At 41.0% G+C, this 26365-nt stretch overlaps 2 protein-coding genes and 1 non-coding gene across 3 annotated transcripts in view; 1 reads left to right on the top strand and 2 right to left on the bottom strand.

Annotated features, from left to right (window-relative positions):
* Window positions 1–26365, bottom strand: part of LHFPL3 (LHFPL tetraspan subfamily member 3) — a 338271-nt gene that overhangs the window by 286561 nt on the left and 25345 nt on the right. The gene's annotated exons all lie outside the window — the stretch shown is intronic.
* Window positions 13964–14463, bottom strand: LOC103294058 (trafficking protein particle complex subunit 2-like protein). Its single transcript, XM_054726549.1, has one exon. It carries the CDS (start codon window positions 14401–14403, stop codon window positions 14077–14079), a length of 327 nt encoding a protein of 108 aa, XP_054582524.1. The 5' UTR covers window positions 14404–14463; the 3' UTR covers window positions 13964–14076.
* On the top strand, window positions 14965–15097 carry LOC129151529 (small nucleolar RNA SNORA66). The gene has a single exon (XR_008558190.1). It is a non-coding gene; the product is annotated as a small nucleolar RNA SNORA66 (small nucleolar RNA).

The raw sequence follows: 26365 nt of genomic DNA, 5'->3' as shown, positions 1-26365 counted from the left end.
TGCCATTTGGCCTCCATATAAGACTCCTGATCCTTCTCCTTTCCCCTTTACCCCTGTCTAGTATTCTATGTCCATTTTATTCTTAAACCTTTTATTTAATCTCCCTCAATTTCTGCAGTTAAAACCATTGTGGACATGCTTATTCACTAGGTCTCTACTTCTCCATCCTCAATACCCTCAGTGGTTGGTTTCATTTACTTTCCTTTGTCATCATTATTGTCCACTATTTAACCTATTTTCCCCATATACTCTCCTCTAAGTATTCAAAATTTCTCTCTTTTCTGTTTCTCCTGCCGGTATAAGTTGCAGATGGAAAAGAAAAAGCCAGGTGAGTAATATTCATGTCAGCCACGCTTCCAGGATTCACAAACCCTCCTAATGCTGAATGAAGGCAATGCTAAGGTCAGATAACTAATGACATGCTTAAAAAGAATTCCACCGGCACACAGACATTAGCTCCACTGACATTCAAGATCCAAAACAACCTTTGACGAGGGTCCACTTCGCCTGACAACAGACAAAGAAACAAAAAAGGACCACTGCTTTCTTGCCTTAAGACTTTAAAATATATATATTTTTTATTGATTTCAGAGAGGAAGGGAGAGGGAGAGAGAAACAGAAACATCAATGATGAGAGAGAATCATTGATCAGCTGCTTCCTGCATGCCCCCTACTTGGGATCGAGCCCGCAACCGAGGCATGTGCACTGACCGGAAATTGAAATGTGACTGCCTGGCTCAACCACTGAGCCACACCAACCAGGCTTGCCTTAAGACTTTAAATACTATCAAAAAGAGAAGCAAACTAGCAGCAAGGTCCATATTTTCATCCAGAAATCAAATAAATTTACAACTTTGCTCCTTTGCTCCTAAGGCTTAGGAGAAAAGATCATTTCCTTTGTAGAAACACTTGAAAGAGAAGCCAGGTGTTATGTATTCAATCAGCAAATGCTAATGAAAGCCTAACATCTTAAGGCAAAACAGTTAAAGCGAAGTTCTTGAAATGCTGCCTCATCTGAATATCTGGCTTAAAGTACACTCACAGGGGCCAATTAGCAGGTACATTATTAAAAATGAACTTTAATGATGATTGACAAGGCCAGCTATGTCTAAGCAGATTAGGGAGCCACTAATTTGTAAGAGGCACTGGCACTCCTGCGACCCAGGACCCCACTCATCGTTTGTCTTGGCCCCTGAAACCTCCGCATCAGAGTTACTGTATTAGACAGAAGCCTCTGTAAGAACTGACACTAAAAGATGCACAGTTCAGGGAAGGAAAGGTGCAGCACTACCAAGGGATTTATGTTTGCTACTACGGATGTTCCTCACAAAAATCTCACAAGGTCATTATGATGAGGCATATGGCATGGTGGTCAGGAGCATGGGCTGTAGAAGTAGGCAGCCTGGACTTGAAGCCTGGCTCTGTGAGATGTGCCTCAGTTTTCTCATTTGGAAAAAGGGAGCAAAGAGTGTATATACTTACCTCATAGAACTACTATGAACAGTGCATTAATTATATATATAAAAGGCTAATATGCAAAGTGTCCCCTTGGGAGTTCGACCGGGAGATCGGGAGTTTGATCACTTGCTATGACCAGGGGGTGGTGGGGAATGAAGGAAGGCCTCAGCTGGCAGCTGGAAGGCCCCAATCGGCCCTGATCGCCAGCCAGGCCTAGGCCTCTAGTTGTATATAAACTGCCTTTAAGAGTGGCTGGCACATGGTAAGTAGGTAACAGGCATTTTGATTAATACTTTTCAGATGAGAAAACTGAGCCATAAGGAAGTGAGATAACCTGCTGACAACCACACAGCAGGTAAGTGCTGGAGTCCTGAACAGTAATCAGGGCCATCTGTCTCCAAGCCCTGGCAAGCACTTTGCATACCATCTCACCACAATATGATAGCTAATGAAGCTGGCTGTTTTGTTTTTCAGATTTCTTTGTGGAAATAGGACATAGGGTATGTAAAATGGGGTCAGAAATGGGTTATAGAGAGAATGACAGTCTGTATAGATGGCCAGTGGTACTCAAACTTCACTGCACAAGTTCAGAGCTCTTGATCGCTCAGGCCACATCCAAGAACAATTAAGTCCAGCATCATGGGAGGTGGGGCTCTGGCATCAGTCGTTAGAAACCGCCCCAGGTGATTCCAGTCTGCAGCAAGCTTGAGGACAGACAGATCAGAATCAGCTGAAGAACCTGTCAAATGCAAAATGTTGGGCCTCACCCCCATAGTCTCAGATTCAGTAGATACGGGATAAGGGCCTGAGAATTTACATTTCTAACAAAATTCATTGGTGATTCTGATGCTGCTGGTCCAGGCAAAACACTGAGAACTACTGCCCTAGACAATCAAGATTTCTCTCTGCATCCATGTGCCTGAATGAGTCTGAGGAGCCAAAATCTAGTAAGAGGATGAATGTATGGTAAGGTAAAGGGGATCCAAGTATCCCAGAATGGGGCCTAGGAACCCACAGTGGGAGTAGGAAACAAAACACTTTATCCACCTGACAATTTATTTCCTAAGGCTAATTCAAATAATGAGTGAGGGTGTACTCTTTAATACTCATCTTTGGCAGTTTTAATCAAATTAGTGTCTCATCATTCCAATGCATCTATTCCAGTAGAAACAATAATATTTTACCTGAGCTTTTAATGAAGGAGACTGGATTTTTTTTTTTTTTCAAGTCAAAATCAACTTACCATTATTCATTTAGAAATGTTTTCTAGTAAATGGATGAGCAGATATTTATCAGGCAAACAATGAAAACAGGAATTACAATCTTAATTTGTCATTAGATTTTAGGTTCCATGAGAGCAGACACCATGTCTGTTTAACTTACAACTTTATATCCAGAGCAAGTGCAGTGCCTGTTACACAGTAAACATTTAGTACCTGCATGAGGGTCAAAGGAAAGGAGGGAGGAGCATTCAGAATAGAATGCAAGGAAGGCAAAAAACAGTCAATGGGGAAAGGGGTTAAATAAACGAGGCATGTGGCCAACCGGCCAAGAGTTTGACATGTTGAGGGTATAGTCCATAATAAAAAGATAACAGTCATGGATCTTTATGTACTGAACAGAGTAACATGGAAATATTAAAAAGAACTCTTAGGCATATATGAGGAAAATGCTAGAAACTCAATAGTAGCAGACCTTTTAGAGTCACTGTATTTAACATCTGCTCTTACATACAGCGTTCTGTTAAACTCTCTTGTTAGTTAATTGACTTGATCTGTAAATCTTGGTCAGTACATAGAGGAGTAGCACTCATTTTAACTCATAGTCGTAACCTGAATATAGTCGTAAGTGAATGCTGGGTTTTAATCTCATCTGCATGCTTTATGATTTTTTATTTTGTATAGTACCTTACTCTTTCCTTTGTAGTTTATCTTTTGCAACATGAATTATATTTTTTCTATACTTTTAATTCACCTGCCATACATGCCAATTTGCAGTTTCTATGCTTTTTGGAAGGTATAGTTCTATTTCTAATTCCACTTATAAATACCTCTCAGCTTTAAAGTAAACATTGAGCCCATGACTAATTATCAGTAGGAGAGTGAAACAGTACTTATTAACACCCTCTCTTGAGGTTTAAAAATTAATATATTTACTATTTTTCTCCTTACTACTCCTAATACTTACTATTTAAGAAAATTATTTAGGATTTTCTACCATGTTTATAAATACTAAACTGGTGTTTATCTTCTCTCTTAAAATATTTTTATTGCAACTACATTCTACTCAGTAAACAAATTTTCAACAGTTAAGAATTAAATCTACACAACTGATTTCAATGTTCACAATGATTCCTTTTGAATTCTCCTTTCTTGCTCTCTGTTTTAATTCACTTCTTTCTTGGCTAGAGAATACTTGTAAGTCAACTTTTCATGATTGTATATAAATGACATATTTTCTAAGCCCTTCTAAATTTGAGAATGTCTTTCTGATTTCTTCAGGCGTATACAGCTAAGAATTTCTCAGTCACCAACATTTCTCCTAAAAATCTGTTGGCACATGGTCTTCATCTTACGGAGCTATCTATGCCTGACTTGACATTTTATTTCTTTGTAGAAAACTATTTTCCCCTTATTAAAATGCCTGCCAGAACTTTTCTTTACTCTTGAAATTCAAAAATATCACACAGATATGTTTAGATTACAACTATTTTCATTATTTTTTTCCTGAAACATGGTAAACCCTTTCAATCTGCTATTTATATCTATGAATACTCTTTGTATTCCATTTGTTTTTAAGCCCTCTGCAGAAATGCCAACTACCATGCTCTGGTAATTATTTCCCATTTTCATATCTAACATCTCTTAATTTTTATCTCTCAATATAGCTACATATATATTATTTTAAATAAAACAATAGTTCATATTTATTAAGGACTTACCATATGCCAGGCACATGGCTTATTTAAATGAATCTTCATAAGAAAACTTTTTAAGATGGATTCTGTTATATCCCCATTTTTAAGTTGAGAAACTTGAAGCTCAAAAAGATACAATAACATGTTCAAGGTCATATAGCTGGTAAGTGATGGAGTTATGAGGGGAAAAGGATCCATCTGATCTTAGATCCTTTGCTCTTAACCACTATGTTTACTAAGAAGAATATTATATATATCATGAAACAGATAAGACTTTATGATACCAACAAATGCAAAGTAATATTTTCCCATTAAATCTATGCCAGCAACAGAATTTATGTTTCTATTCTAATCAGAGGATTTTCATATAACTTGCCCCCAAAATACTCAACTATGGCATTTCCCATCATGATGGACAAGAGATTTGGTAAAACCTGGGATAACAGGTTTTGAGTGATTGAGGGTTCCTGACTGTGGCTCCACCCACATCCGTTGTTTCTGCTACATGGCAGAGCAGTGACTGTGCTCAGAAGCCCTTTTCCCACTATCTCTGGTTTCCCTAAGTTCAAGTTGGATCTGCACATTTACATGAAACTTTCGTGACTTCCTCCCAGATAGTTTGGTGGCTTTCTGCTTTATTAGATCTTGTCCTAAAAGCATTAACTAGGATACCTACAGGAAAGTTCATTAGTGAGTGTGTCTATTATACCACTCTCCTCTTTGGATGTCCTGCTTCCTTACTGCCAGTTTGGACAATTTAAATAGTTGACTTATCCAAATTTAAAAGAAAAGAAGCACTTTGTGATTTCAGAGATGGTACTAGCCTCTTAGAATAAGGGAGTGACACTCTTTTCATGTTTAAGAAAACATCAAAAATGGACAGACACACTTTAAACTCACAAGGTAAATTCCCTTGTGTCAGCAGTTTGCTCTGGTTCAAAGGGGTCCGCCCTAAGGAAGGCCCAGGAAGCGTGGAGTAGTCACCAAGACTACATTGAATTCCCTGAGAGACCAATTTGGAGACCTGGCTCCATCTTGTAATGGTACCAGGGATCTGCCAATCAATCTAGATTTTCAAGCTTGCCCTAGAAGTGAACCTGGTTGGACTGAAGTTGGCAGGAAACAGCAAGGTCTATATCTCCAGGCCATTCAGCCCTATTTCTTTCAAAATTTCTGTGCTAAGTTTATAAAATTAAAGTCAGCAGTCTCACCTGATCTGACTGGTTCCTGGTTTCAGAATTTAGGAGTAATACATTGAAATATGTGTTGGAAGATTTAAGAATTGAACCACAAGCATAAAAGAAAAACACTAATTGGACTTTTAGAAAAACTCCATTAAGAAAAAATGAAAAGGCAAATCACAGACTGGGAGAAAATACTCAAGGTCTACATATACATCAACGGACTGGTATGAAGAACGTATGAAGAACTTTCGTATGGTAATTGCGGGGTGGGGGTGTGGAGGTGAAAGAGGGCATAGAGGGAATACATGGTGATGAAAAAAAGTAAAATAAAATAATAAATAGAAAAAAGAACTCTCACACCAAACTCTTAGACAAGATTTGAAAAATGTTTCACTGAAGAAGATATACTGGTGGCCAATAAGCACATTAAAAGATGCAAATTTGCCCAGTCAGCATGGCTCAGTGGTTGAGTGTTGACCTATGAACCAGGAGGTCCCAGGTTCAATTCCAGTCAAGGGCACATGCCCAGGTTGTAGGCTCAATCCCCAGTAGGGGGCATGCAGGAGGCAGCTGATCAATGATTCTCATCATTGATGTTTCTATCTCTCTCTCCCTCTCCCTTCCTCTCTTAAATCAATAAAAAAGATGCAAATTAATGGCAGTTACAAAATAGTGATGGGGATGTAAAGAACAGCATAAGAAATATAGTCAATAATATTGTAATAAATATGTATGGTTAGGTGGGAACTGGATATATTGGGGGGATCACTTTGCTGTACACCTGGAACCAATGTAAGATAATACTGAAAATAAACTGTAATTGAAAATTTTTTGAAAAGATGCAAATTAAAGCAAGATACCAACATACATCAATTAAAAGGTTATAATCAAGTCCTTTGGTTGATCTCTTCCCCTTACCCCCACCCTACCCTACCTTCCCTCTGAGGTTTGACGGTCTGATCAATGCTTCTCTTGTCTCTGGATCTGTTTTTGTTCATCAGTTTATGTTGTTCATTATATTCCATAAATGAGTGAGGACTTGTATGCATGCATATAAGCCTAACCAATGGACACAGACACCAGGGGGGTAAGGGCATGAGTGTGTGTGTGGGTGGGGGGGGCAATGGGGAGAGAAGGACACATATGTAATACCTTAATCAATAAAGAAAAAAATAATAAATTAATTTTTAAAAAGTTATAATCAAAGGCAATGCCAAGTGTGAACAGAGATGTAGAGAAAGTGGGATTCTCATACATTGCTGGTAGGACTGTAAAATAGTACAGCCATTTTAGAAAACACCTTAGCAATTTAAAAGAAGCTAAACATGCACTTAACCTATGTCCAAAAAATTCCATTCTGAGATATTTACCCAAGAAGAGTTAAAACATGTCAACACAAAGACTTGTACATGAATGCTCATAGCAGCTTAATTCATAATAGCTAAACTCTGGAAGCAACATAAATGCTCAAGTGGTAGCAAATGTAGCACACCCATACAATGGGATACTATTCAGCAATGAAAAGAAAACAATGATAAACAATAATTTTCATAAATCGGAAAAACATGTTCTGCGAAAGAGACATAAGACAACATGCTGAATCTTCCAATTCTCTGAAATTTGAGAAAATGTCAACTGATCTATAATCACAGAAAGTCATGGTTGCCTGGGTCAAGGGTGAGGGGAACCACTGCAAAGGGGCAGGAGGAAAGCTTTGAGGGTTGCAGAAGGAGTCTATCTCAACTGTACACTTGAAATGAGTGCATTTCATTATATGAAAATTATACCCCAATAGAACTGATATTTTTAAAAGACTAGGCTGAAAGGAAATTTCATTTGGGTAAGTTCCAAATTTTAGGGCAGTGCTGTGTCCACTTAATTTTCACAAGATGGAATTTTCACAAGAATTGAAGAAGCCATGGGCAAGTAAACTCTAGGTTTCTCAGTGAAAGGCAAGTAAAATCTTAGCTATTTTTATTGCAAAGACAAGAAAATTTAGGAAGCATTATTAATTTTTTAAATATGCAGATTTGTCCTTCCCAGGGGTTATGTAACACTAAGAAGACACTGCCGACAATTTGGAGTGGGAGTGAAATGTGGAGCAGTCACTGTTTTGCCAACTGTCACAGAAAATGGGGAGGGTCAACTTATGTTAATTGACCCAGTTCTTCACGGGTGCAAGTTGATTCTTCAGAAAAGCCAATGGATGGTGTTAAGTATTCCAAGCAATGAGGTTTCTGTCATTACTTTAAAAATTGATTCCAAAGAATAAAGAATAAAATACCCCGATGAAGAGATGCTTTCCCAAACATTCAATTTGAAATGCTCCTTTCCTTAAACTCTTCCTTTTCCTCCTACTTATGTGTCCCTTTGTGAGACATCAAGATGTGATATCATTCCTTTTCCTATAAAGAATGGAGAGATATGTCTCCCTCCACAGATAAGCAGGGAAATAATACATTTTCATAATTAAGTGTGTTTTGCAAGAGATAATCAGCATCTTACAGCACCCCATGATCCCTCTCAGTCATCTTCCTAGGGATGGTTTAAACCAGGCACCTGAGAGGATGCTAGTGAGTCAGCAAATTTTTGCCTTTTGCCCTGATTAAACAAGGCATGGAACTTTACAAGAAGTCACAATTAATTCAGTATTCTGCCACTCACAACAGTTTGGAATATTTTCAACCTTCCTGCAGTCCCAACAAAGTTAGTTGGGAACTGAAAACCATCCAGATAGTTGGGGAAATGTAGCCAATTTGTGATTTTGTGTTTTTGATCTCACCAACAAAACATCCAACAAGAAAATTAAGCTTTATATTATATCATATATCAACATTTTAAAGTCATAACATGGGTATACTGCATACCAACAACAATGATTTGCAGGACTCCTAGAACTTTCAAGAAAAAAATCTATATATTCTGAATTGTAGATGTATAAATATTATTGGTGAAATGACTAAAATAACATAATTCACCATATATTCTAGCAATGAGGAGGATTGTAGCCACAGCTCCCCTGTCAGCCCAGAGTAATAGAGATTGACCTGCAGACACTTAGCCAACTTTACTCCCTTCTTGATGTCCACCCAAGGAGTATGTTTTGACAAAAGCTTTCATAGATCAAAAATTCATTCTCAGAAAGCAACTTTTCACAACCTCCAGCCAGTTTAGCCTCATCTCATCATCATGACAACCTACATTCCAAGACAAGTAGCAGGGATATTACCAAGGGAATCAAAAGAAGAAAACTTCCAGTGTTATCCTTGCCCCTACTGGAAAGATGGCTGACTTCAGAGACCTCATCTACCATCTCCCTTCCTGTGGGCTCTGGGCATTTGATGATATACTAAAAAGTTCTACATGAAAACTTCCTTACACTTGATTCATTCAAATTATTTACCTGAAAATATTTACTTTTACTTGTGTATAGTCGGTCTTTCACACTAAAATGTAAACTTAATGAGAATAGGGTTTTGATCTTGTGGAACACCTCCCATACCACACTCCCCTCCCCAGAACCTAAGACAGAGGCTGACACATACATATGTCGATAAACTATGTATTGAATGATTGGACTAATCAATGAATACTTGATGTTGTGCTGTCCTGACATCCTGCCACCAATAAATAGTATTGTTTGTGTCCTTTCCCACATCCAAAATTATGAATCCTACATATTAACCAATAGTTCCCAAACTTTAATCTGCATAAGGATCACCCAATGTGCTGTAAAGATGCAGATTCCTAGGCCAAACCCTATAGATTCAGTAGTGTAGGGATAGCACCCAAGAATCTACATTTTTAGCTAGTATTCCAGATGATGCTGGAGCCCTATTGGGGAACAGTGAGCTAGGGGGTAAATGATGGAAACAGTTTAATATGGAAAATGAGTGCAGATAGCTACGATAATGGTAAGAGAATGCCAGATGCTAGAGAACTGTAATAATACAGTCCCTGGAAAATAAAGTGGCATAGAGGTTGGCCCCCAGAGACCCATTATTGAAGTGGATGATGCAGAACAGTGTCTATGAGGTTTCCTTTGCACCCATTGTTTCCAACAAATTTATTTTTCTGGAATCAAATCTTGCAAATCTAAATGTTGTCAAAATTTCATTCTTCTGTGAATTCTTGGCCAATAAAAAATTTAACCATGTGTAATTTTGAGTCTTGTTAGTTTTACGTTATTTTGGTTACATTTCATCAAGTCCAATTTTTCCCAGGCCAAGTTTTACAAATTTCAATTTTACCAAACAGATTTGATTTTGAAACTGGTTTGCCAAACATATCAAATTTTTTTTAATATATTTTATTGATTTTTTACAGAGAGGAAGAGAGAGGGATAGAGAGTTAGAAACATCGATGAGAGAGAAACATCGATCAGCTGCCTCCTGCACACCCCCTACTGGGGATGTGCCCGCAACCAAGGTACATGCCCCCGACCGGAATCAAACCCGGGACCCCCGAGTCCGCAGGCTGACGCTCCATCCACTGAGCCAAACCGGTTTCGGCCAAACATATCAAATTTTACCTGTGCAGTGTTTATCATCTTCATTTTTACTTTGCATTATTATTTGTATAGATGAAATTCATTATGAACTGAATTTAAAATAAACCAATAATCTCTATTTATTGTTTGAAGCAAATAGCATTATTAAGGCAAAGAAATATTATCTGAATGACAGGTGGAGTCAAAACATTCTGCTCTCAATTCTACTAGTTCGTTGAAGATGAAAAATTAACAAACAAACACACACACACAACAATTTCCTGATTACCATGTGCTTAGCACTGTGCTAGGACCTAATGATACAAAAACACACAAAGTCTGTACTATGCAGATCACAGTCAGGTGAAGGAACCCATACTTCCAGTGGGCTCCAAAATTATTTGCAATAACAGTAGTCCCTTTGACACCCTTCACATGTTACCAAAACCATCCATTAGATCAAGGCAGGGCTCTCTCTGTGTGTTTCCAACACCCCAGGAACACCCACATAGCACTTCCTGTGCTGCATCTTAATTTCCACTTTTCATATATGTCTTCTACCCTCCATCCCTAGTCTGCAAAGAAACTTTAACATCCATTCATAGATAACAGAGTTATCCTCCAAAGCAACTAATATTCAAGACATGTTTCTTTCCAGGTTGGGAGTTGAAAGGTAGGCAGGATATAACACACCACCAATAAATAGAAAGCAAAAATAATTTCAGAAATATTAAAAACATATATAATACTTTTGAATCAAGTGTTTCCTAGTTTCATCCAACTAAAAATTCATTTAATTTATTTCACAATTTTTTCTGAAATGTGACAGCTGCTGTGCAAATAAGTAAAGAACGACTTTTTTCCTGTTATTTCCAAGTAAAATTCAATCACCCGTTGGCTTGAAAAATTTGCTTAAATAAAAATATACCAAATGGATACACTATTCCATTAGATATTTTAGGGAAAGGGCTAGTAGTCAAGTAAGTAGAACATGTTGGGTTAACAAAGTTCGCCAGCATTATTTATTGTGGGACTTCTTGGAACCTATACTATGTTCATGTGCTTTATGAATCTTTAGTAGAGACCTAGAGTATGCAGCATTTCAAAAACTTATTTGCCTATGGAACTGCTTTTTTTTTTTTTTTTTTTTTAAGTATCTCTTGGGAAAACTTTGGGAAATTCATGTTTAAGCCATAGACATTTTCCTTTACTTAGAAGTATGGTCAATGACAGGCACCGAGTTTTTATTTTGATTAATTTATTATTCCACCATTCACTGGTTGATGTATAATAAAATCACAACCAGCTGATCCTAAATATAGAATTCGAACAGAATCCTGAGAACATTAAAGTCACAGATGCATCAAGAACTATACTAATACCAAGATGCAAGTACCAGATTTACTGCCCCTGTTGGTCCCACATCAACATCATATATTCAGAACTGCAACCCTGAATTTCAGTCTCACAGGCTCCCTGACCAGAAATGACAAGAGCCTAACAGTCAACGTATATGTAAGAAAGTAGCTTCCTCATCAGCACGCAGGCTGTTAGAGGCTGGATTATGTTGTGGGTGGACATGTACCTCCGGCTACAAGACTGAAGTCATGTTTAGATCATGACAACTGTAGCTGAATTCAGACTGTTTTTAATGGCTGCTTGGAATAGCAGCAAATTATCAACAATGAGGCAACAGTTCCTAAAGGGCTAGTAGATTATTCTTAAATGGACTGTAACTTTCACTGAAAAGAAAAACAAATTAGTCAGCCATTAACAATCCACCCACCTAAAAATTTTATCCTCTCTGAAGTTCTCAATGTGAAGTGAGATCATTTGGGTCCAGACTTTTGGTCTGCATAAATCTGTCATGGAAAATATATATATCCTACATGCATATTCATACAATGGGGGAACACTCATATGTTATGTATTTTATATGCATATCCCAGACAGTTCACACTTGTTGTTGTTGTTATTATTGTTGCAACACTATTTGTTTACTTATATTTTTTTGCCTCAACAAGGGTTTATTTTATTTTATTTTTTTATATAAAAAATTGCTGAATGCAAGTAGCCCAGAGCTGGTATGTCAGCAAAGACCTACGCTCCTGCTAGGTTTTTGCTCCCTGTCCTTAGGGGATGAGCTCCAGCCATCACATTCAAGTTTTAGACAGGAAGAAGGGAGAAGATGACTAAGGACTCCATCTGTCACGTGAACCCCCTTTTAAAGTATCTTTCCTTAAAGTCTCTCCTAACATCGTTCATTTACATGCCAAAAAACTACCTATGAAAGGTAGGAAATATCTTTTGTCTAGGCAATTGTCCTCAATAGCACTGGAGAAGCAAGGAAGAATGGACACTGGGTCGGCAACTTGCAATCCCTACCAGAGCCACTACTCAGGCAGGAGAGATCACTATCAAAACCTCAACCATGGCCCTGACCGGTTTGGCTCAGTGGATAGAGCGTCGGCCTGTGGACTGAAAGGTCCCAGCTTTGATTCTGGTCAAGGGCATGTACCTTGGTTGCAGGCACATCCCCAGCAGGAGGCAGCTGATCGATGTTTCTCTCTCATTGATGTTTCTGACTCTCTATCCCTCTCCCTTCCTCTCTGTAAAAAAAAAAAAAAAAAAATCAATAAAATATATTTTTTAAAAAACAACTTCAACCATGGACTGCAGGGAAGAAATCCTGTGAGAGGGGGCCAACAGTCCACTGGCATTGCAACCAACGCCTGCTTGGTACTTCTCAGCCCTACTCTAGGTTTCCACTCCCACCTGCGGTGAGGCGGGAGAGGGGGACTGGGACATGTTTTTAATACACATTCCTAGCTGTGGTTGTTTTTATTTCTGTAATTTAAAAAAGCAATCCTGTGCTTGTTAGAAGGGAAGGAAATCCAAAAGGGTGCAGAGAAAAGTTCATCTCCCAGTTCCAGCCCGAGGCTCACCAATGTGACAGCCCATTCTCCCAGGGATCTGAGCCACCTTCCTCCTGGTCAGAGACCCTCTCCCCAGTGACTGAGGGTGGGAGGGAGGGACTCAGTGATTGTCTTGGGGTGCTGACTCAAGGAAGCTAGCCAACAGCTGTGTGCGCTGAATACAACTTGGAGCAGACCGTGCGGGTGGGGCTCAGACTCAGCAGGTCCCTGTCGCCTCTCCTACTTCACAGGACACAAAAATGGCAAAGAACCTGGGCTGCCTGACCCCAGAAGGGGCTGACACGTCAGCCACAGTCAACTATTAGGACTGTCCTCTGGACTTGGCTGAGCAAGCCTCTGGGGACACAGAATGTAGACATCTAATTACATCAGTTCCTCCTCAAATGTAAGCTGCCTCCCGCCCTCCCCTCCGCCCCTTCCCCCCGCTGGCAGTTTGCGCACAGCAGCGGACTCAAGAGTCTAACCCCATCCAGCCCTCAAGCCACTAGAAACACTGTGCACTACGGATGGAAAAGGCTCGTTCGTGCTCAGAAAGCAACAGCCACAGGTGAGATGCTGCAGTTACACAATGTGGCCTAGATCTCATAACAGCTGCCTCCCAAGGTTGGGCCAAGTCCAGACATCAGGCTGATGCAAGACCAGAAAGAGCACTTCTCCCTGTGAAGGAAGTTCTAAATCCAGCTTTGGAGGCCTTATACAGCACCCCACCTGGTCAGCCACTGGAGGGCGCCACAAGAGCAGCCGGTGGGACAGAGAGGCTGCCCCAGGGCTAAAGCCTCTCCAGGGCTCCAAGCTCTGTGGGCTCCTACCAATCAGCTCCCACTGCCCCTTCATGCCTGTGGGGACAACAGCTCCCTGCTATCTTGTCCCTGACCTCTGTCTGCCCCATCCCTGAGAAGTTCTGCATTAAACTCTCTCCAGTTAAACCCTCAGCAGAAGGAAAACACCAAATCTGATGTCACAAGACCTTTAGTTGACATGCACCCCACCTGCCTTGCCCCCATGGGGGGTAAATGATAATAAATACACATCTACACAATACAGTTATGTACAAAACACTTCTCTTCAATCAACAGGCAGCAAGTTTCTCACTCAACAGACCTGTATCATCATAGATGGCACCATGCTATCGAAGGCCCTGGACTGAATGCGGTCCCCTGAGTTATAGAAGGGGTTACACATCACATCTGTGTAGGAGTTGTGCAGCTTCCAGAACATACTGCGAATCTCATCAGGAAGCGCTGTGTTGGAAGAATCCACCACCAACACAAACTTCACCTTGGAGTTGGCCACGTAGCCATATACCTTGTAGTCCTCTGTGGGGTGCAGCAGGCCCAGGTAAAGCTCCCTCTGGTCCACCAGGGCCTTCCCCATTGCAGATAACCTCTCACCCACCACGTCCAGGGACGTGTGCACCATGTAGTGGAACTTCAGCTCATTCTCCGTGGGGACACTCCTTGGCGATCACCACCACCCACACTGCCATCTAGGGAGGCCCCTTATATATTCTTATAAGTATCCCAAATTTCCACTTTCAAATTCTAAGCATAAGAGCACCATACAGCCTACTATGGATTATGTATCCATGTTGTGTAACATCCACATTGTGACTTACTGGATAAAAAGAAAATTATCTAATTTCTCAGTCGGAGAAAGTCATGGTAATAACACCACTCCAGAATTTGCAAGTTAATCAATGAACAAGTCCAAAGTGAAAACAGTGAACTACATTCTGAAACTTGGAGAACTAGAAAGCAATTAAAAAATATGAAAGACATAATCATCTAGAAAACACAGACTCAAATGAATTAGACCCTTGGCCTAAGAGAGAACCATTTCCAAATGATACTTCTCTGATGCCAAATGCCCCTGTGGGTAACACCAGGGGAGAAAAGCCATATGCCCTTATTATTTTAATGTGGGAAGTGTAAAGTTGAAAGTGGGAAACAGTTATGAAAAACAAAAAAAAAAAAAGGAATAGTGCAAACTCGATCACTAACTCTGCATGATGTTGCAGAAGTGAAGGGAACCAGGTTTGCTAAAGTAATTGTGGTGATAGAAATAGATTAGCCTCAGAAGCTACTGAGGTTGTTCATTCTATCCTAGTACAGTGTAAAAAAAAAAGGAATAAACCAGGTGGATTTGCTTCTTTCGAAGACTGGAGCCAAAGCTCACTCTGTCTGAGTTTTCTCTAAGTAGGATCCAGAACTCTACAATTATCTTATGCTTTCAAGAATTCAACAGCAATATAGTAGCTTTTCTTTCCAACAAATAAGGCCATAGGACCACAGAAGATTCAAAAGTTTACAAAATGAAGGAGCATTGATTGCTACCATATGTTTTATTACAACATGTAGTGGGATCAGAGAGGCAGACCAATCTAGCAGTTAAGAAGATGGGCTCCACGGCCAGACATGGGAGTTCAGATCCCAGCTTTGTTATTTATCAGCTTGACTATCTTAGGGAAGTTGTGTAACTTATCTATGCTTCAGTTTCCTCATCTGTAAAATGGGAATAATGCTGCTTACCCATGCTAATTATTAAACTACTAGAGGCCCGGTGCACGAATTCGTGCATGGGTGGGGTCCCTCAACGTGGCCTGTGGGCATTGGGCCAAAACCAGCAGTCCAACGCCACCTGCCACTCCTGCCTGCTGCTCCCGCTCATCCTAGCACCCCCTGTGCCTGCCACGGGCTTGCGCCCAGTCAGTCCTGATCAGGAGAGGCTTGTGCCTCCACAGTGGCGCTCACCAGCTGTGAGCCCTGCATCTGGCACCCGTCCTGAGGGGGTCAGAGGGGGGCCGGGACACAATTGGCCCTCCAGGTGGGCAGTGGGATGCCCTTGTTGGCCTGGGATCCGTCCTGCTGACATTTGCGCCAGTTGTCAGGAGCCACCTGGCAGCTGCTTTTATATGGTTTCTTCCTTGCGGAGCATCTAGGGATGGAAGCGGCCACAGTGCCCGAGGCCATCTTCCAGGAGGCCAGTGCCGCTGTCAGGTTCATGCCAGTGGCATCGATTGGTCTGTCAGTGCCTGGCCTGTTCTCTGGAGATTGGACCTGCAGGACTACTGAGGGAGTGAGTGGATGGCACCAGGCTGGTGGGCTGCCCAAATGGGTGGGTCAGCTGAGCAGCACTCCTGGTGTGGGAGTGCACTGACCACCAGTGGGCAGCTCCTGCGTTGAGCATCTGCCCCCTGGTGGTCAGTGAGCCTCATAGCAACCGGTCAACTGGTTGACTGGTCGACTGGTCATTCGGTCGTTCGGTCGCTTAGGTTTTTATATATATAGATTGTCTATCAACCTCAAAACCACACTTCTGTACTCTATTCTTTGATGTCGAGGCTGGGACTCAGATTTTAGCTTAGCAAGAAGCTGCTGAACCTTGCCCAAGGCAAGAGGCTTGCAGACACCCTGCTTGCAGTCTGTTCTTTCCGTTCACCAGCATGTCCTGACTCTCACTTTATTTCTTCGTTGCTGCTTCTACCAAGGCCCCATCCCCCACCTCCTCTCCCCACTCCCAGCTTCAGCATCCTGTCCACTCCCCAGACATGGTGTGAGTGTGCACATGTGTGTATGTGTGCATGTGTGCATTGTTTTGTTTTGCTTTCCTTTGCATAGACCAACAGTTTTCCACAGACCAACAGTTCTATGGTTCCCATGACAATACCTCACACCTTTAAAAGGAGCCGGACAGAGGTTATAACCAAAGGAAAATGTTATTCAAATCCAAATTGTCCTGCTGAGGAAAATAAAGTGCAGGATCCACAGCAAAGATTGCCTGGTGAAACCTCCTAATTCAGCCTCCTGAATTCCAGGTTGCACCTAAATCACGCACACACCCCATTAATGAGCTGACAGCTTCATTCCACATTGCTCTCTACTGATAAACAACCTCACAAGAGTACTAGATGCCCAATGAAAGGAAATCTGGGTTCATAAGCAAGAAACAATAGCCAAAGAATAACAATGACAGATTCTCAGTGCTTCCGGGCAAAAGCTTAAAGTTCAGAAGTACAAGAAGAAATTAAGCCTGGGGTATATAGCGACTTCTAGTTAAAGGACCATTACATACATGCAATTTTTATCCTGTGTCTTTAGATGAAATAATAATAAAATTACTGTGAGATACTCCCCGTTCCTTAAGTTCCAGTAATCCCTCAGCAACAACCCCTTTTATCTGCAAGTCACACATAATTTTATTTACCTGGGTAGCCCAAAACAATACAAATAAACCAAAATACACACACTTTTCTTTTCTACTACTGCATGAATAGATCTAGAATTTCCAAGTTGGAAAACATACATCCATCATACTGATGTTTCCAAATCCACTCATTTTAGATGCGGTCATCAATAAGACTGCAGTCTCCCTCTTCTGCCTGCTTAAAATCTGATCATTTGTGTCCCAAAGCCATGAACAGCCCATTTTATCTGACCCAATATTAGTACCAGATAGGAGTCAAAACTGAATCCCATCTTAAGACACAGAAGCTTAAGTGTAACAACATACTAATTCTCTAATTTAAAAATAGGAGAAAAAGAAAGATGTGCACTCAGGGTACAAGTTCAACACAAAGCATCTAATTCCTAAGCTGTAAATAAAAGGATTGCTCTGACATTTATAGCCCATAAGCCCCTCAGAACTCAATACCAAAATAGTTCTAATAATCAAATGCATTATTTATATGCACTAAAAGCAGAAACTTTATAAAATCTCTCAAAAATAAGAACGTCTCTCTGGTATTTTAGTTTGATCATGAGAACCCAGCTAAATCACCCCAATATAATTAATCCACAAACTCCATAGCAAAATTAAACCACTTCTCAGATAAAGTTTAATAGCAGAATAATGGAGCAAGAGGGCCCCATGCAGTCCAGACTTCATTACAGTCAGAAAACATGCTCAGGACACTCATAATTAAGCTATAAAGTACTGTCATAAATATGTAATTAACAACCATCCACACTTAGCAAAATAAATGGAAAGAAAACCCCTATATTCGGCAGTGCTGGCTGTTTGATTTATTTGTTTTCTCTTTGCTGGCTATTTTACAAAATTCAGTAATCTGCAAATGGGCTCACCCATCTCTAATACAAATTAGCTGGGTTCTCATTTCTGTTTCATTTTCTCTGTATTACATTTACTGAATTTCTAGGAATGACTCTATATCAAGAATGTGGCCAAAACCATGACCATAAAATGTATTCATACAGGCCAGCAAAAGGAGATAATTTTATATTAAAATGATGATAGCAGAAACCCTTCCTATGGAAGTAGGAGGCACAGCTGGTATAGTTAGGGAAATTACCCCTTATTTGTGAAGCCAGTTGTGAAGAGAGCAAAGGAAAGCCCTCAATGGGGTGCTTGGCAAGATAAACTAGGTCACCTCCTCTGAATGTGACGAGAGCTGCACGTGCCAACCTGGTCTACGGCCCAGTCACTGTAGAACTTTTTCCCGACTGCATCTTTTGCCATCATCCTGGATAACATTCAGCTGAATTTACTCCTATAAAGATTGATTGAGCATCTGTATGTGCCCAACAGCATACTAAGCGCTAGGATATCAAAATAAAGAAGACCTTTAGCCCTGGCTCATTAGACTCAAGTCTAGCACTCTGTCCCCCTCTTCTCCAGCCTTCTAAAAAAGATAATGCAATTCCTACTCCATTTCAACCACTCACAGGTGTTAGTACATCTTTTCTGGGTATTGTTTTACCTCCTGCATGTCCAAAACTTCCTTTCTTCCCATGCTAGTCTGCTTTGCACTGCTCTACTCCAGTCTTCAGTGGAAAGGGAAAGTGTGGCCCAGCCGGCGTGGCTCAGTGGTTGAGCATCGACCTATGAACCAGGGGTCATGGTTCGATTCCCCATCAGGGCACATGACACGGTTGTGGGCTCGATCCCCAGTGGGGGGCGTACAGGAGGCAGCCAGTCAATGATTCTCTCTCATCATTGATGTTTCTCTCTCTCTCTCCCTCTCCCTCTCTGAAATCAAATATATATATTTTTAAAAGAGGGGGGGGAGGGGAAAGTGTGCTCTCAAAACCAGAGGGAAGCTGACTTATATAGACAGAAGTCCCCACCCCCAGTCCTCGATTGGTTCATCCTCATGCAAATGAGGACTCCAAATCCTCACATTTTGATTGGTCTAAAAGTCACTGTTCTGATTGGTCAGAATGGAGCTGCTTTGATTGATTCAGTGAAGAAGCTAATGGGATATATGCACACAGCTCTGATTGAATGTGTCAAGCTCAGTCCTATTGGTTGAAATCGGATTCCAGGAACTTCTTTATAAGAGCTGGCTCACATGGCAGAAACACAGTGCAGGCAGGTAGTTCAGTGCAGAAGCAAGTATTTCACTTCAGGCTTCTCCCTGAAGTGCAGTTTTCATGTGAATTCCATGTGTAGAAATGGCTGCTAGGATTTGTTTTTATTGTTGTTTTTATTTGTTTATATTTTTGTGTTGTTATTAATCCTCATCAGAGTTGGGGGGTTGTGGAGACATTGATGTGAGACACATCAATTGGTTGCCCCCCACACACACCTGTGCCCCAACCGAGAATCAATCCCAGGACCCTTTAGTATGCAGCTGATACTCTAACCACTGAGTAACATTGGCCAGGACTAGCCCAGGTAGCCACTGGGAGCCCTTTTTAGTGGGTGTCTTCTTTCTCAGGGTTCACACTACAGTACCCAACTTAGGAGGAACTCACCCTAAATGCCAGGGTGGCACTTCCATGACCCTGAGAGTGAGTGCCAGTGGTGCCTCAGTTACCTCATCCTAGAGCCAGCACTGCCAGATAGCATTGCCCCAGCAGCCTGGATCCCCAAGTGCAGATGGTATCAACATGAAACCACCCTGCCAGCCGCATGGACATGTAATGAAAGAACTAAGTTGTGGTTAAATCACTGCGGTTCTAGGAGTTATTTGTTACTGCAGCAATAACCTCCTGACATACAGCTATCCTCCCAACATTACAAATTAGAAACAACTTAAATTTTAATCCTCACATTTTGATTGGTCCAAACGTCACTGTCCTGATTGGTCAGAATGGAGCTGCTTTGGTCGGTGAAAAAGCTAATAGGGATAGAGTGGGCAGCTCTGATTGAATGTGGAAAGCTTCCGTCCTCTTAGGAGGCAATTACATTCCTTTATAGTACAGAGGAAAGAGCATGAGCTTTCCTTCTGCTAGACAGACCTGGATCTGTATTCTAGCCCTAACACTTACTAAGTGACTTGATGTAATCTATACTAACTCCTCAGTTATCATTGTTAAATATTATTAAATACTAGAAGACCAGCGCGTGAAATCACGCAGCCCCGCCCACCCATGCAGCCTCGCCATGCTTGCAGCCCCGCCCACCCGTGCCAGTCTTTGATCTTTATGGCATTAGGGCCATGGGCTTTTTATATATATAGATATCCTTCCACACTTTTTTCAGAAGTAAACAAAACTACTTAGGCAAAGCTCCTGGCACAATATTTGACCACAAAGCCTGGCAATGGGTCATTTTTATCATTTAATGAGTTCACTAATTTAACCTCCTTTGGAAGGACAATCTGAGGCTTAATTTTACACAGTGCCTCAGAGGGTCCCCAGCAGAGGGAGCCCAGTTGTCCACAGGTTACCCATCCCAGAAATACATCCACCATTGGCTTTTCTTCTTCATTTTCCTACTCTCCCTGCTTCCTCACTTTTATTTTTCAGAAGCATCTGCCCAAAGTCATCTATTTTAAAAATCAAGACATTTATATATCTTGAAATCACAATGGTCTCTCTCACTACTCGAAGATTTTCTCGCTACTTGGGCCCCATTACAAGCATGCATTTAATCATCAAGTCTAAATTGTTTTAGTAGAAACCTATTTTGTGAGTCAGAAATGAAGATCATTACCTACAGGCCCTCTGTGTGTTATCAATAATGTCTTACACTTTTGTGGCATCTTTCCTTGAGAAGCACAAAATGCTGCCTACACGTTATCTCATTAATTCTCATGGCAGCCCAGGAGGTAGCATAAGGCCACGGGCTGTTATTACCCATCTCACCCTTTCCCCTTTGTGTTCACTCTCAAATGGAAAAGTTCAAAAGCAATTTAAAAATTAAAGCCGCTTTACCAAAATCAATCATGAGAGATTTTCCAGATGCTATTTAGAATGTACCTTAAGAATGTACAACAGTTATTCCAGGCCCTTCATGACAACACAGATTAAAGTAACAACAAAAATCAATAGAAATCTATAAATGAAATCAATATGTTCTGCAAGAAGGCTCCTGAAACAATGGAAACAAAGCTACTCTCTTTTCCTACCAGCCTTAAAAGAGAATGACACTATCATGGCTTAGAGGAGAGGTTGGCAATCATTTTCTGCAAAGAATCAGACAGAAAATATCTGAGACATTCTGGGCCATATGGTGACTTTTGCAACTACACAACTCTGCTTTTGTAGCACAAAAGCAACCACAAATAATACATAAATGAACCAGCGTGAGTGGGTTTCAATAAAACTTTATTTATGGGCATTGCCATTGAATTTCATATTATTTTCAGATGTCATGAAATATTCTTTTGTTTTTATCACCACTAAAAAAAAATGTAAAAATCATTCTTAGATCAGTTTTTGTGCAAAAGGCAAGAGGTATTTGGCCAGCAGGCTATAGTTACCCCATCATTAGCTTAGAGGCCAAAATGGGGATTTTTGAATCTTCAAAGCGTATGGACTTCCACATTTTCACTCTCTGAAGTCTTTCTGCAAATTATTTCTTTGTGTACATCTCGGGCAAAAATGTATGTAAATGTATAAACATACACACAAATGAAAGCACTTAATTAAAAAAAAAATCCACTGTGAAAATCAACCTTCCCTACAGCTGAAAACACAATGAATAGAAAGCCTGGATTTTATCAGCAAGTCTGTAACTGCATTTATATTTCAGGGCCAGCTGATCCATCCTCAGCAAACACAGAAATAAGGGGCTCATCTTCAAGTCCAGTTAGCTCATCCCTGGTCTCCCTCTGCCCCTCCCATTCTCCGAGATATTCCTGGATACCTTCACCTGATTAATTCAATAAACACTCATTAAGATCTTACTCTACGCCAGGCCCTGTGCCAGGTATCATAAAGTATGACAAGTGTGACTACAGACATATGGGCCGTGTACATGAGCACAGAGAAGGCCTGGTGAACTGACGAACAGGATACTTGGAGGCAGGCTCCAAAGCAGGGGCTGTGCTTAAACTGTGTTTTCTAAGAGAACAATAATGCTGTAAGTGAATTTCTTGCCATTATCCAGGTTTTCTTATCTGGAAACTTCTCTGGATCACCCAGTGGTCTTCAAAACTGTAGGTGTCCTACACCCCATTTTCTGGTGACCAGCTGCTATGGTCTAAACGTTAATGTTCCCTCAAACTTCATATATTGAAATTCTAAACCCAAGGTGATGGTAATTGAAGGTGAGGCCTCTGGGAGGTGCTCAAATCATGAGATTGGAGCCCTCAGGGATGGGATTAGTGCACTGAAAAAAAAAAAAATATCCCAAGACCTTCCTAGTGCCTTCCACCACATAAGGACACAAGGAAAAGTCTGTGACCCTGAAGAGAGCCCTCACCCAACCATGCTGGCACCCCGACCTCACACTTCTAGCCTCCAGAATTGTGAGCAATGAACGTCTGTTGTTTACAAGCCACCCAGTCTGTGTTTATAAATACCCAGTCTGTGGCATTTTGTTACAGCAGCTCAAACAGACTCAGATATTACTAGTAGTTCTGTGGCTAAAAATCCTAAAAACCCTTGCTAGCAAGGAGCAATGGAAAATGACAAGGTTTGAGGATCAGATTGTCCTGGTTTGAAGTCAACCCTGTCATTTACTCTCTGCGTGACCTTGGGCAAGTTAGTCACCTTTCTGAAGGTCAGTTTTGTGATATAACACATACTTCACAAAATTGTTTTAAAACAATGAAATCACACCCTAGCCAGTTTGGCTCAGTGGATAGAGTGTAGACCCTTCAGGTTCGAATCCGGCCATGGGCACATGCCCAGGTTGCGGGCTCAATCCCCAGTAGGGGGCATGCAGGAGGTAGCCGATTGATCATTCTCTCTCATCATTGATGTTTTTCTGTCTCCCTCTCCTTTCCTCTCTGAAATCAATAAGGAAATATATTTTTTAAAAATGAAATCACATGTAAGGAGTACCCAGCACATCTTAGACATCTAATATATTACCCCACACTCATAAATAATTGCCTTTCAATAGGTGTCCCCTAGAGACTGGCGAGCCTGAAACGTGGGTCCTAACAGTGGCCATTTGAACATTGTGTGAGGCCATTGGAAGATACATTTGAGCAGGAATATTCTTCCATAAACATAAAGCTGCTCTTATGTTCCCATGTGTAGGACACGGGGACCCGAATAAGTCAAAGGATGCCTTAGATGTATAAGTTGAATGATTCACTTTTGTGGAAAGAACCACATCAAATTATACTGAGCCTTTTTAATATATGTTTACTGAGTCATTAAGGATGGGAACATTCACACCTCAAGAAATTAATTTTGTCTAAAATATGTTTTTAAAGGCTAAAATCATCTATATATGAAATCAGCACACATAATGGTTAATAGTCATTTTTAAATTTTATCTTTAATTTGTAAAAGTGCCATAAATGAAGTTCATAGGACCTCCCAAAGATTCTTTCAGTTATCTGAAGTCCCACTTACGCCAAAATATAGGTCCTTCCTTAGTGACTTCAAATACTTAATGTTGCTGAAATGATTTCCCAGAAGAATTATTGTCATGTGCTGTTTCCAGGTGAGAAGGAAGAAGCATGAACATAAACAGGACACTGCACACTGGCCCTCCCTGTGCAGCTGTGCACATCAGCTCTGCACGTCTGCCCCACGTAGCCACTCCCAGGGAAGGTCCGTTTCACTCCCTGGCTCCAGGGCACTGTCAGAGCCCATTTTCTTGGTGATCCATAACTCTAGTTGGGAATTCATCTATGTCTGTCAGTAGCCACAAATTTGAAAAACATTTCTCTAAACTGTCACTGCTGTAAAAAGATCATTATGCTGACATCCACCGTAAGCCGAGCGAGAGCTCATGCGATACACAGAGGAAAGGCCCCACATATCACGGTTCCCAATAAAGAGCAAGTCTGAGCAGCATTTATGGAGAAGAAAAGAGCCATGGCAATAAAATATTCCCAGGAACCCAAGCACAACAGCCAAGCTAAATCTCTGTTTTCTTTCTGACAGGCCAGAGATTCATGACCGTCTTCCCAGCAGGCACACGGGAAACAAAAGCTCCCTGCGTTTGAAGATCTCCACCGAGGGCTCTGTGAAAGCCACCAACCCTGTATTATCTTTACTACTCAATATACTTCCAAACTGTCTAAGCAAAGCCTGCCTGTGCCCTCACATTATAAGCTGGGGATTCAGAACAATAGGTTTGAACAATGTCCATCTCAAGTGTATAAGGGCTGAGGCTGTCACCTGTCAAGGACCTGAATCCCCAAAGGTAAATACACTAAACTGGCCTTTTAAATTATACCCTACCGACCCATAATGAGAGGTGGGTTCCAATCTTGAGCCCATAGCAGTCAGTTTTGCAGAGTGCTATTTAATGATAGTTACATTTGATTATTTTTTTATTAGAAAAAATACACATAACATAAAATTTACCATTTTAAAGTGTACAATTCAGTGGCATTAGTACATTTGCAATGTTGTGCAGCCATCACTACTATCCAGTCCCAGAATATATACATCATCCCAAAACAAAAATCTATACTCAGGAGGCAGTCACTCCCCATTTCCCGCTGTCCACAGCCCTTGGAAACCACAAATCTGCTTTCTGTGAATTTGTCTATTCCACATATTCATATATGTAAATAGATTCATATAACACGCAACAGCTTGTATCTTTGATTGAGTCCCCTCTGCCATTGCTATAAGTTACCTGATCCCATTATTAATATAACCTGCCCTCACCCTAATGTCAGGTCTGGTCTATGAGAAGTGTGATGATATATTTTACATGCCACTTGACTAGGCTATGGGCCCATTATTCAGTCAAACATTAATCTAGGTGTTGCCATGCAATGTAATTAAAGCCCACAATTTGAAGGATGGCATTAAGAGCAAAACTGAGGCTTCCCTGATGATCAAGAAGATGAAATTGCACCTACGGTCAGCAGCTTCAGCTCATGCCCAAGAGTTCCAGCTTGCCCTTCCTGACAGCATGCCCCCACAGATTTCAGACTTGCCCAGCCAGTCCACACAATTGTGTAAGGTGATTTCTTGGGAAAAAAAAATCTCTTAATATATATCTCCTATTGGTTTTGTTTTTCCGGTTGAACCCTGACTGATACAGGCAGGAAGAAAAGGCTTGAATACATAGTAACCTGCTTGGTTCTAGTCCACTGAAGTTGGCTACCTGAGATTTAGTACTTACAGAGCTTTAAAGATATCCTATCTTCAATGGTAGTTTTAGATAGTCATTGGCACAGATGCCCTAGTCCAGTGGTCGGCAAACTCATTAGTCAACAGAGCCAAATATCAACAGTACAACATTGAAATTTCCTTTGAGAGCCAATTTTTTTTTAACTTAAACTATATAGGTAGGTACATTGTTATTAACTTAATTAGGGTACTCCTTCAATCACACTGTACGTGCGCGCCCGCACGTGGTATTTTGTGGAAGAGCCACACTCACGGGGCCAAAGAACTGCATGTGGCTCGCGAGCCGTGGTTTGCCAACCACTGCCCTAGTCAATAAACATTACTTGCCATTAAGTGGAGGTAAAAGGCCTGACTCCATCTGTATCCTGGGTTCAGACTCATACCTGCTGACCAGGTATCTGGCCAATACCGCACAGGACTTGTCAAGAAAGCACTCGTCTCACAGCTCAGAGACTAGTCTGCGTGATGTTCACAATGCTGTGAGACCTGGAGAGCACGAGCATCAAAGCCTTTACTACTTAGCTCTTTACGTACAGGAGGCAAGGAGTTCTGCCTGCATAATTCCATTTGGGACTTCCTTCTGAGGGAACTTCTACCCATCCTTTCAAAGTTCACCTCAAAGACTATCAACTTAATAGTGAAATCTGAAGTCCTGAAACTAAATTAAATTTGAAGGCTGCCTTTGAACTCCTACAACACTCTGTGCTTCTCTTAGACCCCTTAGCACACTTGATTTTTGTCGTCCGTGTGCTTGTCACAGCACCTCCCCATCAGACTGTGCAAGTGATGCATCACTCATCTTTGGGATCCTGCAAAGACTAGCAGTGTCTCTTAGGAGACTATTGCTAAAGTGAATTAAGTCCTAGGATTCTGGAGAGCAATTGGAGCCAGAGAGTCCATCTTTAATCCTCTTGAGTCAGAAC

The sequence above is a fragment of the Eptesicus fuscus genome, chromosome 14, assembly GCF_027574615.1.
Source record: "Eptesicus fuscus isolate TK198812 chromosome 14, DD_ASM_mEF_20220401, whole genome shotgun sequence".
NCBI classification, from domain to species: Eukaryota; Metazoa; Chordata; class Mammalia; order Chiroptera; family Vespertilionidae; genus Eptesicus; species Eptesicus fuscus.
Note: the sequence above shows the minus strand (reverse complement) of the source record. Positions and strands in the feature narration are given on the sequence as shown.

Coding starts and splice junctions, on each gene's coding strand:
- LOC103294058 (XM_054726549.1), bottom strand. CDS start 14,403: ATGGTGCACACGTCCCTGGACGTGGTGGGTGAGAGGTTATCTGCAATG.